The 18,545-nt window shown below is 36.1% G+C and overlaps 2 protein-coding genes and 1 pseudogene across 7 annotated transcripts in view; 1 reads left to right on the forward strand and 2 right to left on the reverse strand.

The window, feature by feature from the left end:
• Nucleotides 1–391: 391 nt before the first annotated feature.
• On the reverse strand, nt 392–14,216 carry LOC107757970 (NADPH oxidase activator 1-like). Its single transcript, XM_016575583.1, has 17 exons — nt 14,113–14,216; nt 7,860–8,052; nt 7,463–7,642; nt 6,605–6,687; nt 6,264–6,372; nt 5,198–5,332; nt 4,885–4,992; nt 4,568–4,627; nt 4,426–4,463; nt 4,156–4,294; nt 3,871–3,939; nt 3,284–3,362; nt 2,865–2,944; nt 1,553–1,707; nt 1,302–1,407; nt 818–941; nt 392–720 (listed from the first exon to the last, which is right to left on the reverse strand). The coding sequence occupies exons 3-17, from the start codon at nt 7,634–7,636 to the stop codon at nt 614–616; spliced, it is 1,566 nt and encodes a 521-aa protein (XP_016431069.1). The 5' UTR covers nt 7,637–7,642; nt 7,860–8,052; nt 14,113–14,216; the 3' UTR covers nt 392–613.
• Nucleotides 10,163–16,238, forward strand: LOC107757971 (dipeptidyl peptidase 2-like; annotated as a pseudogene).
• Nucleotides 15,703–18,545, reverse strand: part of LOC107757969 (endoplasmic reticulum mannosyl-oligosaccharide 1,2-alpha-mannosidase-like) — a 16,679-nt gene continuing 13,836 nt past the window's right edge. For all 6 annotated transcript variants that reach the window (XM_016575581.1, XM_016575579.1, XM_016575578.1 and 3 more), the window contains exon 14: nt 15,703–17,090. In XM_016575581.1, coding sequence (XP_016431067.1) covers nt 16,884–17,090 — 207 coding nt within the window. In that variant the 3' untranslated portion in view covers nt 15,703–16,883. The remainder of the gene's footprint in view (nt 17,091–18,545) is intronic.

Genomic DNA, 18,545 nt, shown 5'->3' on the forward strand with positions numbered 1-18,545 from the left:
TCAGCTGCAGGTTAAGAAGAGGTGGGTGGCAATGATGTAAACTAAAGCTGGCGTCCCATGGAGCACTATTTAAAACTATGGAGTTGGCCTTTAGCCGCCCTGTTTTGTGATCTCAAAAAGTACCTGAAATTCTCCCTTTTCTAATAATATTAAATGAACTCACTCTGTAAAGAGATCCAGGAGTTTCCAGTTGGCATCTAATTTACACAGAATTCGGATGTTCCAGTACCATTATACATAATACGTTTTAGACATCTTAAATTCCCAAATGATATTATTTTCCAGTTAAAACCACTTAAAGAGAGCTGTAATCTCATTAATGGAAAAATATATCAAGGAAAATGTTATTATGGAAAATCTTTGGACCAGGAAAAAAATATGGAGAGGGGAATTATTTTGATTTCATCTTTCAAAAGTTATGCTCAAAAGGTATTGGGATTGTTATTGTGTATGTTCACTGAGATAGGTGAAGTCACATTTTGGCATACAGAAAAAAACTTCGGATAAATGCTGTAATTTTTAACAGATGGACCCCTCAAGAGTGTCGATGCACATGAGAAAGTTCTTATTCACTGAAGGCTAATACAGCCACTGTAGATGTTTAGAGGCTGTGTCAATCTGTTGATGCCAGACTGATGCTGTCTGTATCCTGATGAGCAAAACTTCGAGGGAAGATGCCGATATTTCCAGCAACATGCCCTTCTAACCATTCATCATTCACTGCAAAATGGAGAAAAAAATACTTTTCTTACCCCATCATTACTGTGTAAAATTATTAACAAAATAATAACAAAAAGATACCCCTGTGTTTATGTACCTTCACTGAGAATGTCAATTGTGTCACCTTCACTGAATTCCAAATCCTCTGGGCCTTGTGCATTGTAGTCATACAGTGCCACCATCTGATAGAGAATAGTCCTGTTTACCAGAGGGTCCTCATTCTTGGGACAAGATAGATAAAAACAGGAAGTTGGAAGTTGGCAAATATTACAAATTGCTAAATTGGTGTGACATTCATTCATAATAGAACAAAGTTCAAAATTCATGGTGTTTTTTTTTGTCCCTCACAGTTTGATAAAAAGGTAAACCATTTATAGGTTGATCATTTGATCATTTTACACCATTTGTGAAGTTCCACAAATGGTGTAAACACTGTGACTTTGTGGTACTTTCAAAGCACTGCACTGCTTGGGCATACAGACCAGCAACACTAGCTCAACCATTGGCATGAATTTTTGGCAAGACAATCTAACCAAACTAGATTTTTGAGAGCTTTCAGTCAAAAATGGCAATTAGTTTACCTGACACCAAATTTGGGCATGTCCTGATTCAGCCACACCCTCCAGGCTATCCAGTCTATCATCACCATTTAATGGAGTTAGTGCTCTGGTGTCATTCCTTCTGTGTCTGTGAGAGGAAGTAGTAGCATGTGTTAGGGATGGTGTGGGGGTTTTACAATGGGAAAATGTGACCAGAGTTCTAACATACTTTAATGCTAGGAATTTATGGCAACTAAAAACAGGTCAACCAGACTGCAGGTCTGCGATATTACCTGAGGCGAACGGTCGTTGCAGGCTGTCCTAATTTCTGAGCGATTTTGTCTTGCAGATCCCAGAAAGAAGTTTCTAAAGGGACTCTCAGAGCCATGGTGTATGTATAGTGCACCTTGACTATGGCTGATCCAGGCTCATGAGGTGAAGTTTGGGCCTGAGAAATGGGGGGTGGAGGTTACAAAAGTTACATGTGATCAGTTCACTGGAAGTATAAGCCAAGTGAATGTGAAGTTACAATACAAGAACTTGTAAAAAAGTTTTTCACCAATTTCAAATACCCCTTTTCCCCATTATAAATTTCTATCATGTGCACAAGGTATTTGCATATTCAGATATAAGTATTGTCACAAGGCAATCAGGTTTCTTTGCGAGACAGTGGCCTCAAATAGTCCCCTTTTCAAATTTTAGCAGCTTTCTTTTGCTCCCTTGGGTGTATGTCTGACTGAATCAGGCCAAATCAAAGGCCTGCTGCCTCAACATTCCACTCCACTTCATGTCTGAGTCACAAAACTCATTCAAAAGATCTCATCTCACACAAAAGATCAACCATGACGGCCACTGCATTAATCATGCTCTGCTTCTATTTCCATCTACAGTACATGATACTGTCAGAAATATAGCTTTCAGGCTTGACAAATTGGATAAGATAAGATAAGAGAAAAGCACAGAGGATGTAACCAAATATTTAAGATTAGGGGGCACCACTTTTTAAAAGACCACAAATCATTTCACTTTCATTTATTGAACATAAATAATTGTAATAATTAAAGTTTATTGTTTAAAATACACGTAATATTCAGTAATATAATTGATTATTATTGATTACTGAACAAAACTTGAACTGAGTTGAGCTGAAATAATGACACTATTCTAAAAGCTGCTTTTTAGCTGAATCAAAATTGTTTATATTTGTTAACAAAATGGAATATTTTTTTTTATAAATAATGAACGTTATTGAACTGAACCGAATCAACACTGACTGGAGCTGAATAATGACACTATTGTCTTTTACAGCAGAATTTGGATTTGTCTTACATTTGACAAAGTTGGCATCACTGATTCTGGTACTTCCCTGTTTAATACTGCAGCTGCTTTGAAACTCTCTCAATCATATAAAGCGCTATATAAATAAACGTGACTTGACTTAAAGTTTTTAATTAATGGTAGAAAAATTACAACCATAATTCCTAGCAAAAACTGATTGTGTGGGTGAAATAAAATGTTGGAGTTTCCATTCTAAAGGGATCACTGCTGTGTTCTGTCACAAGGTCAGCATTTTTTCATCCTTTTCAAGTGTATTTCGTTACTCACCTGCTGCGTAGGGATGTGGGTGGAGTTGCCGGTTGTAGGAGGAGTTGTGTAGGCAGTGCCGGCATAGGAGGGGTGCAACTCTACAGGAGAGAGAATGAAACTTACATTCTTCAGAATACTGGTACAGTCATTTTTGCTTTTTATTTTTAGGACAGCTAAAGGAGAGACAGGAAATGATAACTGCACATAAGTGCATCATGCAACATGTTGGAGCATGAGCTGTATTTAAACAATGCCACTGCATTTTTAATAATGACATCTATCAAATTTAAAAAAAGAGAAAGTTCAGTGATTGTGATATTTTCTTTCATTTTTTAAAAATAATAATATTTAATATTTATAATAATGAAAACTAATAATAAATAACTTTAGCCATTAACAAACAGTTTCATTTTGAATGTGAATTATTTTCTGTATACCTAATGACCGTTGAGATGGACCTTGGGGTCGATTTGGGGGTTTTAGAGCTGGTGGATATGGGATGCCATTGGCGAGTTCCTTCAAAGGAATATGCAGAGAAAATCACTCAGTATGCTATTGCCTATAGCAACTTTAATTCAGATATTGATCAGATATCAGAGGCTGAAGAATAAGGTCACTGATCCTACAGTATGCCAAGCAAGGAAATGAAGATCCCCTTTCTTGCTCAATTAATCTTCAAATCTCTGGCAGAAGTGGTAACAAGAGGCTATAAACTTTTAAACCATTTGTATTTTCAGGATTGCTTTTCTTTTCCTTACACCGATACTGAAAGTGACAAAGTGTGCTGAGGCAAAGCGCAGTCTTTGCCAAATCTCTGTGGTTTGCAGAGTGTGTAAGCACATTTTAAAACTAGAATTAAAAAGCTTTTAAAGCTGTCTGCATCATAAAGCTCAACAAATCTAAGAGAAAAGCTGGGTAAGACTTGGCATATAACAAGACACTATTAAAATCCATAAAGAACACATTGTGGGAAATGAGAAAGGTCATACAAGGAAGTTAAACAAACAAACAAAGGAACACTTACAATTCGCTTGTTTTTACCCTTGTTTTTCTTGCCCATCGGTTCAAGCAGGAAACTGGGAACCAGACCTCTCTGACATTTTTTAAGTAAAAAAAGAAGAAATATCCCAGTTGTTATTCTATATTCTGTCAATCGTTTAATATCATTTCGCATTGATGATGCCACTGTCAGAAACATAATTAGAAAGCGAGACTATTGTCATAAGTCGAAAAACATTCAATGTGCCTCCAAATCAAAACAAATCCTCTGTAATAGTCCATCACATTCTAGAAAGAAAGAGTATCCCACCTTTCCATCATAAATGAGTACTGCCAGTCCGTCCTTGTCATCATCACAGTACAAAAACACTTCTGCTCCTGCAGGCACCGATAGCTCCCCTGCCCCTTTCGCCACATATGCGCTCTTCGTTATCATGTAACGAGAGTCCCTATGCAGGAATAATATATTCAGCTTAATTAGAAGGCCTTTTTTGTGCTTAAAGTTGGCTTAAAATTAGTACAATATATTATGTCAGTGTATTAAGCTGATCTTAATATTTACCGAATATTAAATACTTACTGGCCATCTTCTAGCTTTGGCTCATAGTACCCTGGTTTCTGCAGGAACATACAAAATCAGTACAGTCTAGTTAGAAACCAAACATTGGTGAAAAAAGCAGGACAACATTTGGAGGTTGCTGTATCACAGGTAGCAACTGTACCTGTGGTCTGAGAGGATCAAAGCCTCTGAAGTCATCATTTGGAATCAAAGAAGAGATGACCTGAGAGAAGAAGAGTTTAGTTTCAGTAAACATTTCTCAAATTATAGTGTGTAGAGTGTTTATGTGATTAAAATGATTTTTGATATAAAATGGGGAAAAAATATAAAATCAAAAACTGCAGATGCATATCATTTTGGGCAGATTTTAAGTTCGTACATACACATATTTATATATTTTCAACAGATTTTCAACTACTCTCAACCAGAGACCCAGGAATAGCTTTTAAAGCAACTGTACAGTGTGAACATGCAAGTCACCTTAGCTTCACCCAAGAAGTCCCTCGGTTTAAGCTGGTCTACCTCCTGTTTCCTGGGACGGAACACTTCACCCTCAGGAACCAGGAGAGGCTCCAAATCCTCTCTCCTCTGGGAATAGAATGGACAGGAACATTACATGATTAAAGCACAAAACACAGACTGCAGAAATCATTACAATCTTCTGCACTCAGTGATACATTATCTGTAAAAAGCCAATCAAAATGTAACGATGGATGTCTTGCACTATGAAAAAAACAAAACTTTTCAGTGTCCTCCTTGCAATTTGTTAATAAAATGATCACATAAGTCTTACAGAAATAGCCTCTAGAGCTGTGTCTATCAGGTTGCTCCGGCCCGCTCCTCTCTCCTGTGAGGCCGCCATCAAAATTTCTCTGGCTTTGTCCCATTGTTGCAGTCTAGAGTGGACGGCAGCTGCATTATAAAGGACCTAAGATAAAAAAAATTTAAAAAAGTTACACACACCGTTCATTACCTTACATCTATAGGACAATAATTGTGTTTTTAACTGTCATAATATTAAATGTTTCTTTAGCAGCAAATCAGCATATTAGAATGATTATTGAAGGATCATGTAACACTAAAGGCTGAAATAATGGCAGTTAAAAATGTAAAATTACATTTTAAAATACATTGAAATAGAAAACAGTTATTTTAAAATTGTAATAATCTTTCACAATATTACTGATTTCACTGTATTTCTGAATTCTTTCAAAAACATAAAACTGACCACAAACTTTCGAACAGTAGTGTGTTTTATGTATACACACTTAAAGTGATATATGATATTTTTTTTTTATTACTGCCCTCTTGGGGAAATGTAAAATGACTAATTTCCTTGAACAGTACCCTCCATTCCATCACCCGGTGAGTAAAGAGGCTGTATCTCTATTATTCTTCCAAGAAAATCACATGAACCATACCTATAGTACATATTCCTCATGTCTAACAATGGACTAGTGGTGCAAATTTAGCATGCGGAGGTCATACATTGACTCTGTGAGACTTCTACAAAGCGACCTTGTCTATTTGTCAGCTAATAGACATTTGCGGAATAGAAAGGTTGTTTAATCTGTTCAGCATAACCTGAGCTAAGAATGCTGGATATTTCTTATCATCTTTCAGTCTGGCATTTAGCATTGCATAACCATGGAGCTTTTTCACTCAGCCCTCAAAGAGGCCTTGTGATGGCCTCACAGGAGTTGACACAAGGCTAGATGGAAAATGTCAACAATTTTCCAAGTCACAATACAATGTTAACAAATAAAATGTGCAATAAACCCAAACGATCATACTTTTATATTATGGTTTTGTTTTAACTTGTTTTGCACATACAGAGAGAAATATGCTTATGTTCTGACCTGCCAGCTATACATTTTATAGCGAAGACCCAGCTGTTTGTAGTCAATAACAGGATTTTCCCTCATGTATTTCTGAGCCCATATACAATCAGTCAATGCCTCCTCCAGCCTGGTGTTAGGAAAAAGTGACACAGATAGAAAGGGAAAAAGAATGAGGCAGGAAGAGAGCAAGAGAACAAAGAGCCAGTGTCAGATCAAAGTGAAGCAACTGTCCAGAACATCAACTTTAAACAAAAGAGGTCAATGTTTAAAATGTTTGTGTTGCGTCACACTGTGGCGTACCAGACAGACTAGTCTGCTCGTTCATAGAGAGCTACAGCATGTAAACAGAGTATCCTCACCTGTTTGCCATCATATGAACAGCAGACCTCTGAAAAAATCCCACAGCAAGACACGAATCCTTTGCGATTACCTGGTCGAGAGCCTAAAAGGCATCATTTGACATTGTCAAAGACATTTCCAAATGTTCACATTTTTATCTAATAAAACCATAATTACATGACCATTACAGTTCATACTTTTTGCTACCTTGAAATAACTAAATTATTAACTAAGCAAGGGGCCACAAGGGAGTACTAGAAGAACCGTGGAAATGTTCCGAGAAAAACAGCGTAAAAATGTACAAATTAATAAATTATATTTCTTTTAATTTGTTTGAAAAAAGAAGACAAATAAAGCATTAAAATAATCTAAAATACATTAAAAAAAAATCTATATATTTCTTATTTTAATTTACCAACTCAACAACTTTTTTTTTAAAGAAATGTAATTTCTATATCTGGAAACTTCTAAAAAATAAAACAAATAAATTAATTTAATTAAAAAAAGATTAAAATAAATAAACAGATATAACAACATTAGTTATAATACTATAGTAAGTAGAAAAAAATGTAATGTAACATAATAAAAACTAAATATTTTCAAAATAATATTTTACACATTTATAATAATCATTTTCACATTGTAAACTGGGACTTCATACATTCAAATATACAGCTGCCTTTTAAAGTTTAGGATGGCACAAGGATGATCATATTTGAGAGTCTATGGAATCTAAAAGATTGAAAACCCCTGAACTAAACTATAGCTCTTGAAAATACTGTTTAACAACCAAAGACAATGATAACTGTATTGGTTTATTGCTACAGATACATTTCTATCATCTGTTACATGCGTAATTGCTAAACTTGTGGTTGTACCTTGATGGCCAAGTCCACTTGACCTAGGGCAATGTGTGTCGAAGCAACCACAAACATAGTGCGACAGTTGTGATCTGTGATCTGGTTGAGTTTAGTGAGAGCACCCTGCCAGTCCCGGCTGTCTATTGCCCGCACAGCCTCATCCCACAGCCTGATCAACTCTATGTACAGCATGGCCCTCTAGAACACAACAAAAATAATCAACTGTTATTTTTATAATCACTATATACCAAGCTGTACTGAGAAAACACCATATTTTGGTTACTAATAACTTGGAATGAAAAGACTGAATGTGACAGCTGCCTGCAGATACAAGTGAGACTAGCTATGCAGGTACTTGTAAGACAATAAAACCATAAAGCAAAAAACTAATACTAGTACAATGACCGACACTTACCACTGCATAGAAACTGACAGAGATAAGTCAGGAACTTGGATTGCTTTCTAGAAGTGATCGACCATTGGAAAATGAGTGCGCCTCCTGAACAGGTGTAAGCCAGAGTTCTTAAGTGAACTCACAGGGAAGTGATATTTGTAGTGTGACACACAGCTGTGGTTCCCTCCCACTTGCCACAGGCCATCAGGAAGTCCTGCATTCCCAGGAGAGAGAGAGAGAGGCTTGCTGAGCAGCAGGTAGGGCACGTACGCAAAGGCTCAATTAAACAAAAAGGTATTGAGTAAGTCAAGGAAATAGAAGAAAGAAAACTTGCACACTTACACACTAGCATATACAGCACAATAAGGACAGAAACTAGAAAAGCTGTCTTGCCAAGGGCTACACTCTACTAGGAAGCACTTAATTATTGCATAACATCTATTTTAATAGAGAAACGGTCAAGAAAAAGACTGAAGGGAGGAAATCCCAGTATTGCTATATTACCATTGTTACAGCTTTAGATTTCCCCCAAATAAACGTTACATTTACAATTTCACAGTATCTAAAAAAAAGAAAAGGAAATGGGGATATATTGTGCTGTTTTTACATATTTGTAGCACATTGATTAAGATATATGTTGACATCATAATAAACTATCTGAGATACAAGTGAAATATCCAGGAGAGTGCAAATCTAATCTAATTCAACCTGGACAGCAGATGGCGCTACAGACGTTTTTAAACTGGAGGGTCCCTCCAGTGTTCTTGCGTATTTATAAATAAAAAGATGTAAACAGGTTTGTAGTCTAAAACACAGAAGAGAATTAAAATGTTTATATTACTTGTACATCTAAAAAACATACATTGCTTTTTACATGTGCACTACATTTTGTTCTATTACTACATGAATTGAACACAGAAATATTACAAATTTTGAAGCATATGTGTTTTCCTTCTTATTCTGGTTTATTGGCCATTGACACCTTATGATTTAGCTGAGTGTTAGAAAAATAAATTGCTAAACAAGGCCCAGCTTTCCAGGTCAAATGGAGCAAACCATATTGGTTTTTCGCTCGTGAATGAATCGGGGTTTGTGAATGAATCTTTAAAATGAACAAATCATTTTCATTTTAATGCTGACAATGTGAATGATCCAACGACTCACTCAAAACACACAAAAGACACATGTCGCCACCTTCTGGTATGTAACATGTAAACTGCAGAAATAGTCACTGAACAAAGTAGTAAACAAATCCTAATCCTAATCCCAGTGAATTGATAAAAAAATCACTAGGAGTCACTTATTTTTTAATGTGGAAGTAAGCTGTTTTCTGTGAATGTGCGAGACTTCCGCTTCATTAGCCGCGGTGGAAATAACGAAAAGAATAACAAAGCGCAATAAACGGTAAAATTGTTAGTGCTACAACCCAGTGTGTTTATAATTAAGACAATAGATTAAAATAATATGGTAAGAAACACCAGTCTGCGAAATCAAGCAGCAAAACTAGCTGTTTTGTACAGCTAAAAATAGCTGGAGGCAGATGACACCGGAAGCCAGACATTTAAAAATGGCCGCGCCCACTCCAACCATCAGGGTTGGGCTAACTGACTGAGTAACAGTTACAACAGAGTCAGAACCGAGCGGCAATCTCCTGCTCTCTCTCGTGAAGCCAACAAGGAAGTGACTTAAACTGTAATTCATCAACTGGCCGCTAGAGGCTGGCTGCAATAAACTATCTGACAAGTCACATGACCGCTGACATGATAAACCTCTCGCGCTCATAACAGATATCACATTTAGATCATGTTTTTCGCATTGTGAATTAGTGCGGAGCTTTGGAAATATTTGGAAAATAAAGATTTAGATTTTTTCCCCCTTAAAATCGTGTGATACTTGGAATTTATTTATTTATTTAGGAAGGACCTGGTTATGCTCATTCGGAGAAAGGATTTATTGACTTTTGTGATGTAGCTATCTGACCTTTTTGTAGGTACGTTTTTGAAGCATTTCATAATAATAATAATAATAATTATTATTATTGCCCGTCACTTATTTTAAGTCATGAAAACGTTTACTTTGAAATGGTTCATGACTTTTATTCTGAAACTATTGGGTAAATTATTGTTAAACTGCGAAGCTGCTATTTTCATTGTTTAGACAACCTTTAACATAATAACGGTGTAAATCACGTACCATAATCTTGACCAAACAGGGCGTTTGTCTAACGACACGCAACAATGACACAAGTCACATGACAGCTGACATGGTCACATGACAGTCAATAGCCCTGTGATGATTTCATGAAACTTTGGTAGGTTTCAGGCTTGATGTATGGGGTCTCTGTGAGAATGGCTACACATTGGCTTTTCCTTGGATTCATTTTGCTGATCTTCGGTGGAAAAACTGAGACACGTTTATCTGTGGCAAGTTCTGATCTGTAGTTTTCCTATATATGCTAAGTTAGCTGGTTTATGAAATGTTATTGCTAACGAACTGTTTCAGTTGTTTTACTACAAATTACGGTTCATTCTATCTCGGTTCGTGTTTCTAACTGTTCTTTTGTCCTCTTTGGAATGCTTTTGAATTTTTCCCTGTGGAATGTTTTCTTTTTTAGAAGGAAAAGCTCAATAATGAGGTCATCCCATCTCACAGAGACCTTGCTCCTGATTTCAAGGAAGAGTATTTGAAACAAGTTTTAGACCACTTCAATTACAACAGCCATGGCAATGGCACTTATGATCAGCGCTACCTTATTACAGGTTATAATCTGCCTCACTATCATACTGTTAGAACTTTTATTATCTTTTTAAATTATATCCATACTGAGTGAGTGCATTGTGTGTTAATTGTAGATCAGTACTGGAAGAAAGGCAATGGACCCATTTTCTTCTACACTGGCAATGAAGGGGACGTATGGGAGTTTGCACTGAATTCAGGGTTCATCACAGAGCTGGCAGCAGAGCAGGGAGCCCTGGTGATATTTGCTGAGCATGTAAGATTTTCATGTAACTGTTGAATCTTATGACCATGGAAGAAGTTAGACAAATTGGGACAGTTCACTCAGATGCCAGGTTTATGCAGTCATACAATCTATACCTGTCCACTAATAGTAAGCTTTGCTTTAAACTCTAGAGGTACTATGGAAACTCTCTTCCATTTGGGAAGGATTCATTTAACATCCCTGAGGTGGGGCTGTTGACGGTGGAGCAGGCCCTGGCTGACTATGCGGTCATGATCACAGAGCTGAAGAAGGAACTGGGAGCTCAGAAATGTCCCGTCATCGTCTTGGGTGGAAGGTGGGGTCTCAGTGAGCTTTTTATTTTGTTGAAAACTAATATTTAGCCATGTACCCATCATCCTCTTGACAGAGACATATATACATAAATATCTATATGACACCTGGCTACATAAAATTTCATTATTATTAAATTAATTCAACATTATAATGACTAATAGTTATTTTATATAATAATCATAACAATAATATTGTACACACTACTGGTCAAAAGTTTGGATTTTTTATAACGTTTTTGAAAGTCTCTTCTCACCAATTTAACATATTTGTTTTAATATATTTTAAAATATATTTTATTTATTCCTGTGATAGCAAAACAGAATTTTCAGCAGCCATTACTCCAGTCATGTGTCATGTGATCCTTCAGAAATCATTCTGATATTATTAATGTTTTTTATTTTCAATATTGAAAAAATGTTTTTGCTGTTTAAAAGTTTTGTGGAAACCATGATACATTCTTTGATTAATGGAAAGTAAAAAACAAAACAAACAAACAGCATTTATATGAAATAGAAATCTTTTGTAACATTATAAACATATTTATCACTTTTGATCAATGTAATGCAGCCTTTTTCTTTCTTTCTTACCCCAAAATTTTGAACAGTTTTCCACAATCACGGTTTCCACAACAATATTAAGCAGCAAAAACTTTTTTCAACATTGATAATAATATGAAATGTTTCTTGAGCTGCAAATCAGCATATTGAAAGATTTCTGAAGGATCATGTGACACTGAAGCCTGGAGGAATGAATGCTGAAAATTCAGCTTTGCAATCACACTATTCAAAAAGAAAACAGTTATTTTAAATTGTAATCATGTTTCACAAAATTACTATTTTTACTGTATATTTGATCAAATAAATGCAGCCTTGATGAGAAAAAGAACAACATTAAACCAAAAAAACTTAATTATTCCAAACTTTTAACCAGTAATGTATGTTATTATGTGTTTTATTTTTCAGCTACGGAGGAATGTTAAGCGTTTACATGAGAATCAGGTACCCGAATATTGTGGCTGGGGCGTTAGCCGCTAGTGCTCCCATCCTGTCCACTGCAGGTCTTGGAGACTCTATAGACAGTTTTTCCGGGACGTTACCACTGTAGGTTCATATTTAATTCCTTTCAGTCACTTTTGCTTGAAAACATTATTTTAAAATGTAATACTTTTTGTAAATAAAAGTATTTATGATTTTGCATTAGAGAAATATTGATGTGTTCTGTTTGCTTATTCAGGATTTTGAGAAGTTTAACCCTGCCTGCAAAGATGCAGTGCAAGGAGCTTTCCAGAAGCTAAACACTTTGGCACAACAGAAAGGTATCCATAGCCATTCACTCAGAATGTTTAACCATGTTTAGTCTGTGCTTGCTTTTATTCTTAAAATGCATTTAATTCTCCATGGTTTCCCATTTATACTTCATAGACTACAGACGCATCCAATCGGCCTTCTCCCTGTGTAAAACTCCCTCCACCCCAAAGGACATTCATCAGCTGAACGGACTCTTACGTAACGCCTTTACCATGATGGCCATGTTGGATTATCCCTACAGCACTCATTTCATGGGCAGCATGCCAGCCTTCCCTGTCAAGGTATTGGACTTGTCACTTGCATGAATTTCCAGCCAACTCCATCACCAAGTGGAAAGGGGATAGCATGAAAAAGAAAAGCTTGCCACTGGAATGCTTCAATGCATAATGCAAAACCTAATGGCGTTAATCACATATTTTCCTGATGCATATAGCAAATAAAACCATTCCAGCCCATCTGGTTCCATTAAAAATTCCTTAGCAGAGCAGTTCCTGCAGTTGGAACTGAACCAGTGTGATTGTGTGTCTTAAAGATAAATTGCAGTACTTTTTACTTTTACAGGTGGCGTGTGAAACCATGCTGAATGGCACTGATCTTATGTCGGCACTCAGAGATACTATTGGTAAATGACAGTACCTTTGCACGAATTTCATTTTCTGTTTCGTTTTATATCCATCTGGTCCTAGCATGGAAAGTCTTCAGTATTCATTTTGTGTCGGCCCACAGGCGTTGTGTATAATTCCACTGGACAGCTCACATGTTATGACCTCTACAGTCTCTATGTGGAGTGTGCTGATCCCACCGGCTGTGGCCTTGGCTTTGACAGCTATGCATGGGATTACCAGGTACCTAGATTAGTTCTCACTAAACCCTGAATATTAGATTTTAACACAAGTCTTCAGTAAAACAGATTTATTTTGAGACTGCAGAGTACTACAGGGATGACAATTTTGTAGGCCAACCAAGTAGTTCGCATCACCCTAGTTCCCTTGACAAAAGTCCAATAAGATTTTTCCATGGGCTTTTGGATTATTGCAGAAAAGAAGCTCTGTGACCAACGGAAGTTTGCAATTTTTACATGTTCTGTTCATCGTGATAATCTTCACAAACGAACACAACATTTATTAATTTGAAAGCCTAAATCACCAGATGTAAAAAGTTTAAACGCAGACTATAAATGAACTACAATACTGTCACATGACTTCAGTGTCACCACCATTAAGCTCTAACAAATCTTTGTCTTTATTTAAAAATGTATCAACAGTGAGTTAGTAGATGTTCCCAGAAACCTCTGTCCCATTTAGCCACTTGTTAGCAGTCGCTAACATGTAAAAGCTTAAAAAAATTATGAGGGGGTATTACCGTTGTATTTTACACTGTGGAATAAAAAGGTAAAATAGCTTGGACTTTCCTTTCACTTGTCATTTTGAATAAAATTTGAATGACTTTTTTAGGCCTGCACTGAGATCGAGATGTGCTACGAGAGTAACAATGTGACAGACATGTTCCCGCCCATGACATTCACCGAGCAGCAGAGGGAACAGTACTGCTCAAAGAGATGGGGGGTGGTGCCGCGTCCAGGGTGGCTGAAGACCCAGTTCTGGGGTGACGGTAAGCTGTAACTACCAAACTGCCTGGGTCTGTGCCTTTCTTTAAAAAAAAAAAGTTTTACCTCATGATTATACATCAGGTTCCACTTGCCTTTGGTCCTATTAATATTCATTGGATGTTTGTAGTGAAATGAGAGCTCAATGTTGCAACCAATTAAACTTTATTTTCTAGATCTCGCCACTGCAAGCAATATCATATTTTCCAATGGTGATCTTGATCCTTGGGCTAATGGAGGGGTAAGACAGTTTTTTAAGCTGCACTTGGTATTTTTCCTCACTAAAAATAATCACCTGAATACTTCATTTCAGTAATTCCCTTGTTATTGGTTGCTGTTGAGGTTAACGAATAAAGTGCTTTGTTGTGCTTCTCTGTGAAATGGAATTATTTTCACCTGTAGATCAGGAAGTCACTCAGTCCATCACTGATTGCAATCAACATACCAGAGGGAGCTCATCATCTGGATTTAAGGTGGGAATTTTTGTTATTTGTGTGTGCAACTGAGAGATATAGAGTGAAATGTTGTATTTGGCTTTGTCTCTGCTGATCATCATGCTTCCTGTTTTTATAAATGGTGTTTTTTGTTTTTCAGGGAGTCTAACCCTGCTGATCCGGAGTCTGTGATTGTGGCTCGGAAGGAGGAGTCTGAAATCATTGCTCAATGGGTGAAGGCAGCAAGGAAGAAGTCATCATGAGTTCGTTTTTATGTACAATTTATTTCAACATTGTAAACATGTAAAATAATGAATAAAGCCATTTATTTTCCACAGAAATGTACGTTAAAAATATATATTCCAGAAATATGAATTTGTCAATAATAATAATAAAAAAACATTGTACAAACTCACTCTGTCTAAATCATCACTTACAAATTGCCAAATTGAATTGGGGTACTTGTATTAGTCATTAAAAGGAATATGTACAGCTGTTCCACATATTACTTGTCTTATCACTTCCATTTTAGAATATTCTTTGAAATTCATGGCACATCTTTGGTGTTGTGAATGAATGATACAAAATGATGTTGATTTGTCAATATGCATGAGGCAGCTGATAATTTAAGACATTTGCACAACAAATGAGAGTGAGGCATGAAAAGCCCTTCATTTTAAGTCTGAGATACACAAGTTCATTTGAGTGTAGCTGTCCTCAGTTTCTCACACAATTAGAGAAAAAAAATACACCCAGAAATAGTGTACAGATAGCAAGTTAATTTAACACTTCCACGCTGTATTATAAATAATCACAAAGGTATTTATTCACAATAAAAGAATTCGTAGATAGCTTCACAACAGGAATGAGAGGTTTAAAATAGATTGATTTCTCATAAAAACTTGATTCTCTGGATTGAAAACAGACAACATTTGTCATCATTGCTCTGTATGTAAAGGCACACGCGGAACAGGACACCTCACCACAGCACGACAACGAGAAACCGGTTAATGCTCAGCCCTTGATGAACATCTGCAATGGTTTTAATGTACATACTATAGAAAAAAAAACCTGGATAATATTAATGTAAGATTCTGCACAGTGAGATATGTTCAACCAAGCTTTTCAAATACAATTCACAAAATTCACCCGTGATCTGTGTAAACAGCAGAAATATTTTTTGATGGTCAAAAAAGTTGGTAGCCCTGGCTATTACCAGACATTTTTTTTTACATTCTATGCTATTTAAGGCCAGGCCCACAAACTGATCTGCAATAAGTAGTGAAAAATGAATAACAAACATCCCATTTTTTTTTCTTGCAAGAAAACATTCGGAATTTCGAAGATTCTTTAAAGTTCTAAGAAAACCACGGCAAAAAAACAAAATCCAATTTTTCATATTTTACAAGATGTTCTACCAATACCACAAAGTTCATCATAAACACAAAAATACTACTGACACAATCACATCTGATGTTGGTCCCCTGAAAGAGTAAAAACTGCCATAACATAAACCCTTATATATATATATAAAAAAAAAAAAAAATTACATATATATTGTGCTTGATTAACGCTCTATTAAAATACTTAATTCTGCAATCACAAAAAATGGGACCAAATAATAATAATAATGGCTAACACCAAACTCAACACAAAAACGTACATTTCTCCTGTTCACAGGAATGGCATTAAAATCCTTCACAGAAAGGTTGGGGTTTTAAGCTCAAAACAAAATAAATATTTGAAAAAATAAATAAATAAAAAACTAACTTCCCCTTGCATGTGCTTCATCACAAGATAAAAAGATAAAAATGATACAATGCTGATTGATAACTCTACCAAATGTTTCAAATATTCGTATAGGTGATATAAGCTCTGGAACACAAATAAAACTCATGATGCAAAGAAAACATTTTGTACAAAGCTAAACAGACCATCAGATGACGGTCAAAGACTCTCTAAATCCCCATAACAAAAACAACAGTGATTCCTTCATTTTAAGAGAATATACACACACACTAAAACCCCAAAAGACACCATAAAGTGCTTGCAGTCCTCATAAAGTTTCACAGTATGAACATTTTTGTCTGTGTGCTTGGGCTAAGAGACTGCACATACTGAATCAATGGGCTAATTCAGCAGCCGAGCTGATCGACAGCATAATAAAAGCATAAATAGAGTAAAAAAATCAGAAACTCTATTAATAGAAACATACAGATAACTAGTACAATCAGAAACTTCACATCTACAAACAGTTTTTGTCATGGCGGTTTTAATTATTTACCAGTTGGCTTTCAATTCCAAAGAGTTCCTAGTGTAGATAAAGATGGCAGTTTGGATATCAAATGTGTTCATGGCCCTGAGAAAGGTGTGTTTGGTTATGCACGTGTGCTTGTGGGTCCTTCACTCTGCTTGTGGCCATATGGGCAGAGGATGGGCCTCAGTGTTGAAAACGTACTTGTCTAAGCTGATAAGGTTGGGGTCATCGGAAAACAGCAAGTAAAAGTATTTGAGAGTCTCACCCAGGAAGAAGCTCTCCATCTTGTCTCGAGGGATGGGACTGGCCGGGTCACAGACGTTGTTTATGGACGTATAACCGCCAGTGGGAACCTGTGGGGAGAGGGACACACGAGTCAGTACTGAGAGTTGTTTGGTCACATTCTTGTAAGCTGTTGATATGAATTGAAGGCTGAATGTGAAGTTCAGAAATGCAGAGAGAGAAAGTGTAAGTACATTTGGAAATGGAGCGAGGCAATGTTTGTATAAACCAAGAAATATGAGAATATGAAAATCAGAACTGAGCCAATGATATCATATACTCGTTCTTACGAAGCACTAAGGTTTGGCTTTGGGCCAGTATAAAAAACAACATTGAGACATGGGTAAGGATAAGGACTTTTTACTTTTAACTTAAGAGATCTTACTCACAAAAAGTATTAGTGAAAGAAACACTTTAAAACTGAGCATAACTAGAAAATGTGAATAATACTTTTCCATGACCTTTTAATATTTTTAGCAACTGAAAAGAAAGTTTCATGCCTGATAAAAACACAAATCTGTAAGATTTTTAATATGTTTTGACAGACGTTTATTATGCTCACCAGGGTTACATTTATTTGATCAGAAAAAAAAACTAATATTTTGGCATATTATTAAAATTAAATTTTAAATTTTTTACTTTTGCTATATTTTAGAATGTAATTTATTCCTGTGATGCAAAGCTGAATTTTCAGCAGTCATTACATCAGTCTTCAGTGTCAGACCTACGATCCTTCAGAAATCATTATATTATGCTGATTTGATGCTTAATACATATTTCTCATTATCAATGTTGAAAACAGTTGTGCTGCTTAATATTTTTGACCCCAAAATTAGTATAAACAATAAAACTGGCCAACATCTAGAAATCATGCAGAAGCACAAACTTCAGAAACAGTACATCATCTGGACACCTTTGGAAAACTATTTTCAAGACACTATTACTTGATATGCACTGAATCTCACATACTATTTTGAATGGAACATAGTGTTGGGCGATACGCTCAACTTTCATATTGTCCTATCGTCAGCCTGTGAGATCGCCGATACACGATATTATCATGCTAATTTATGTAATTATTTACTTAGTTTCATTGCGGGAAAGTGAACCAACTCCAGCGTAAGGCTAAAAGCAGCCTAATGTTTTTAATATGACTGAATTTGTATTTAACATAACAAATTAATAGAAACATCGTAAGTTACTAATTATAATAATAATAATTTGTTATATTTATATAGCACTTTTCTAGGCACCCAAAGCGCCAATCAGTAGATATGGGGATTGTTAGGAGGCCATGATGGTCAGAGGCCAATGGGCAAATTTGGCCAGGATGCCGAGGTCACACCTCTACTCTTTTCGAAAGACATCCTGGGATTTTTAATGACCACAGAGAGTCAGGACCTCGGTTTAACGTCTCATCCGAAGGACGAATAATAATAATAATAATTATTATTATTATTATTCGTCCTTCGGATGAGACGTTAAACCGAGGTCCTGACTCTCTGTGGTCATTAAAAATCCCAGGA

The sequence above is a fragment of the Sinocyclocheilus rhinocerous genome, unplaced genomic scaffold (assembly GCF_001515625.1).
Source record: "Sinocyclocheilus rhinocerous isolate Xijiao unplaced genomic scaffold, SAMN03320098_v1.1 scaffold1948, whole genome shotgun sequence".
In the NCBI taxonomy this organism is placed as follows: Eukaryota; Metazoa; Chordata; class Actinopteri; order Cypriniformes; family Cyprinidae; genus Sinocyclocheilus; species Sinocyclocheilus rhinocerous.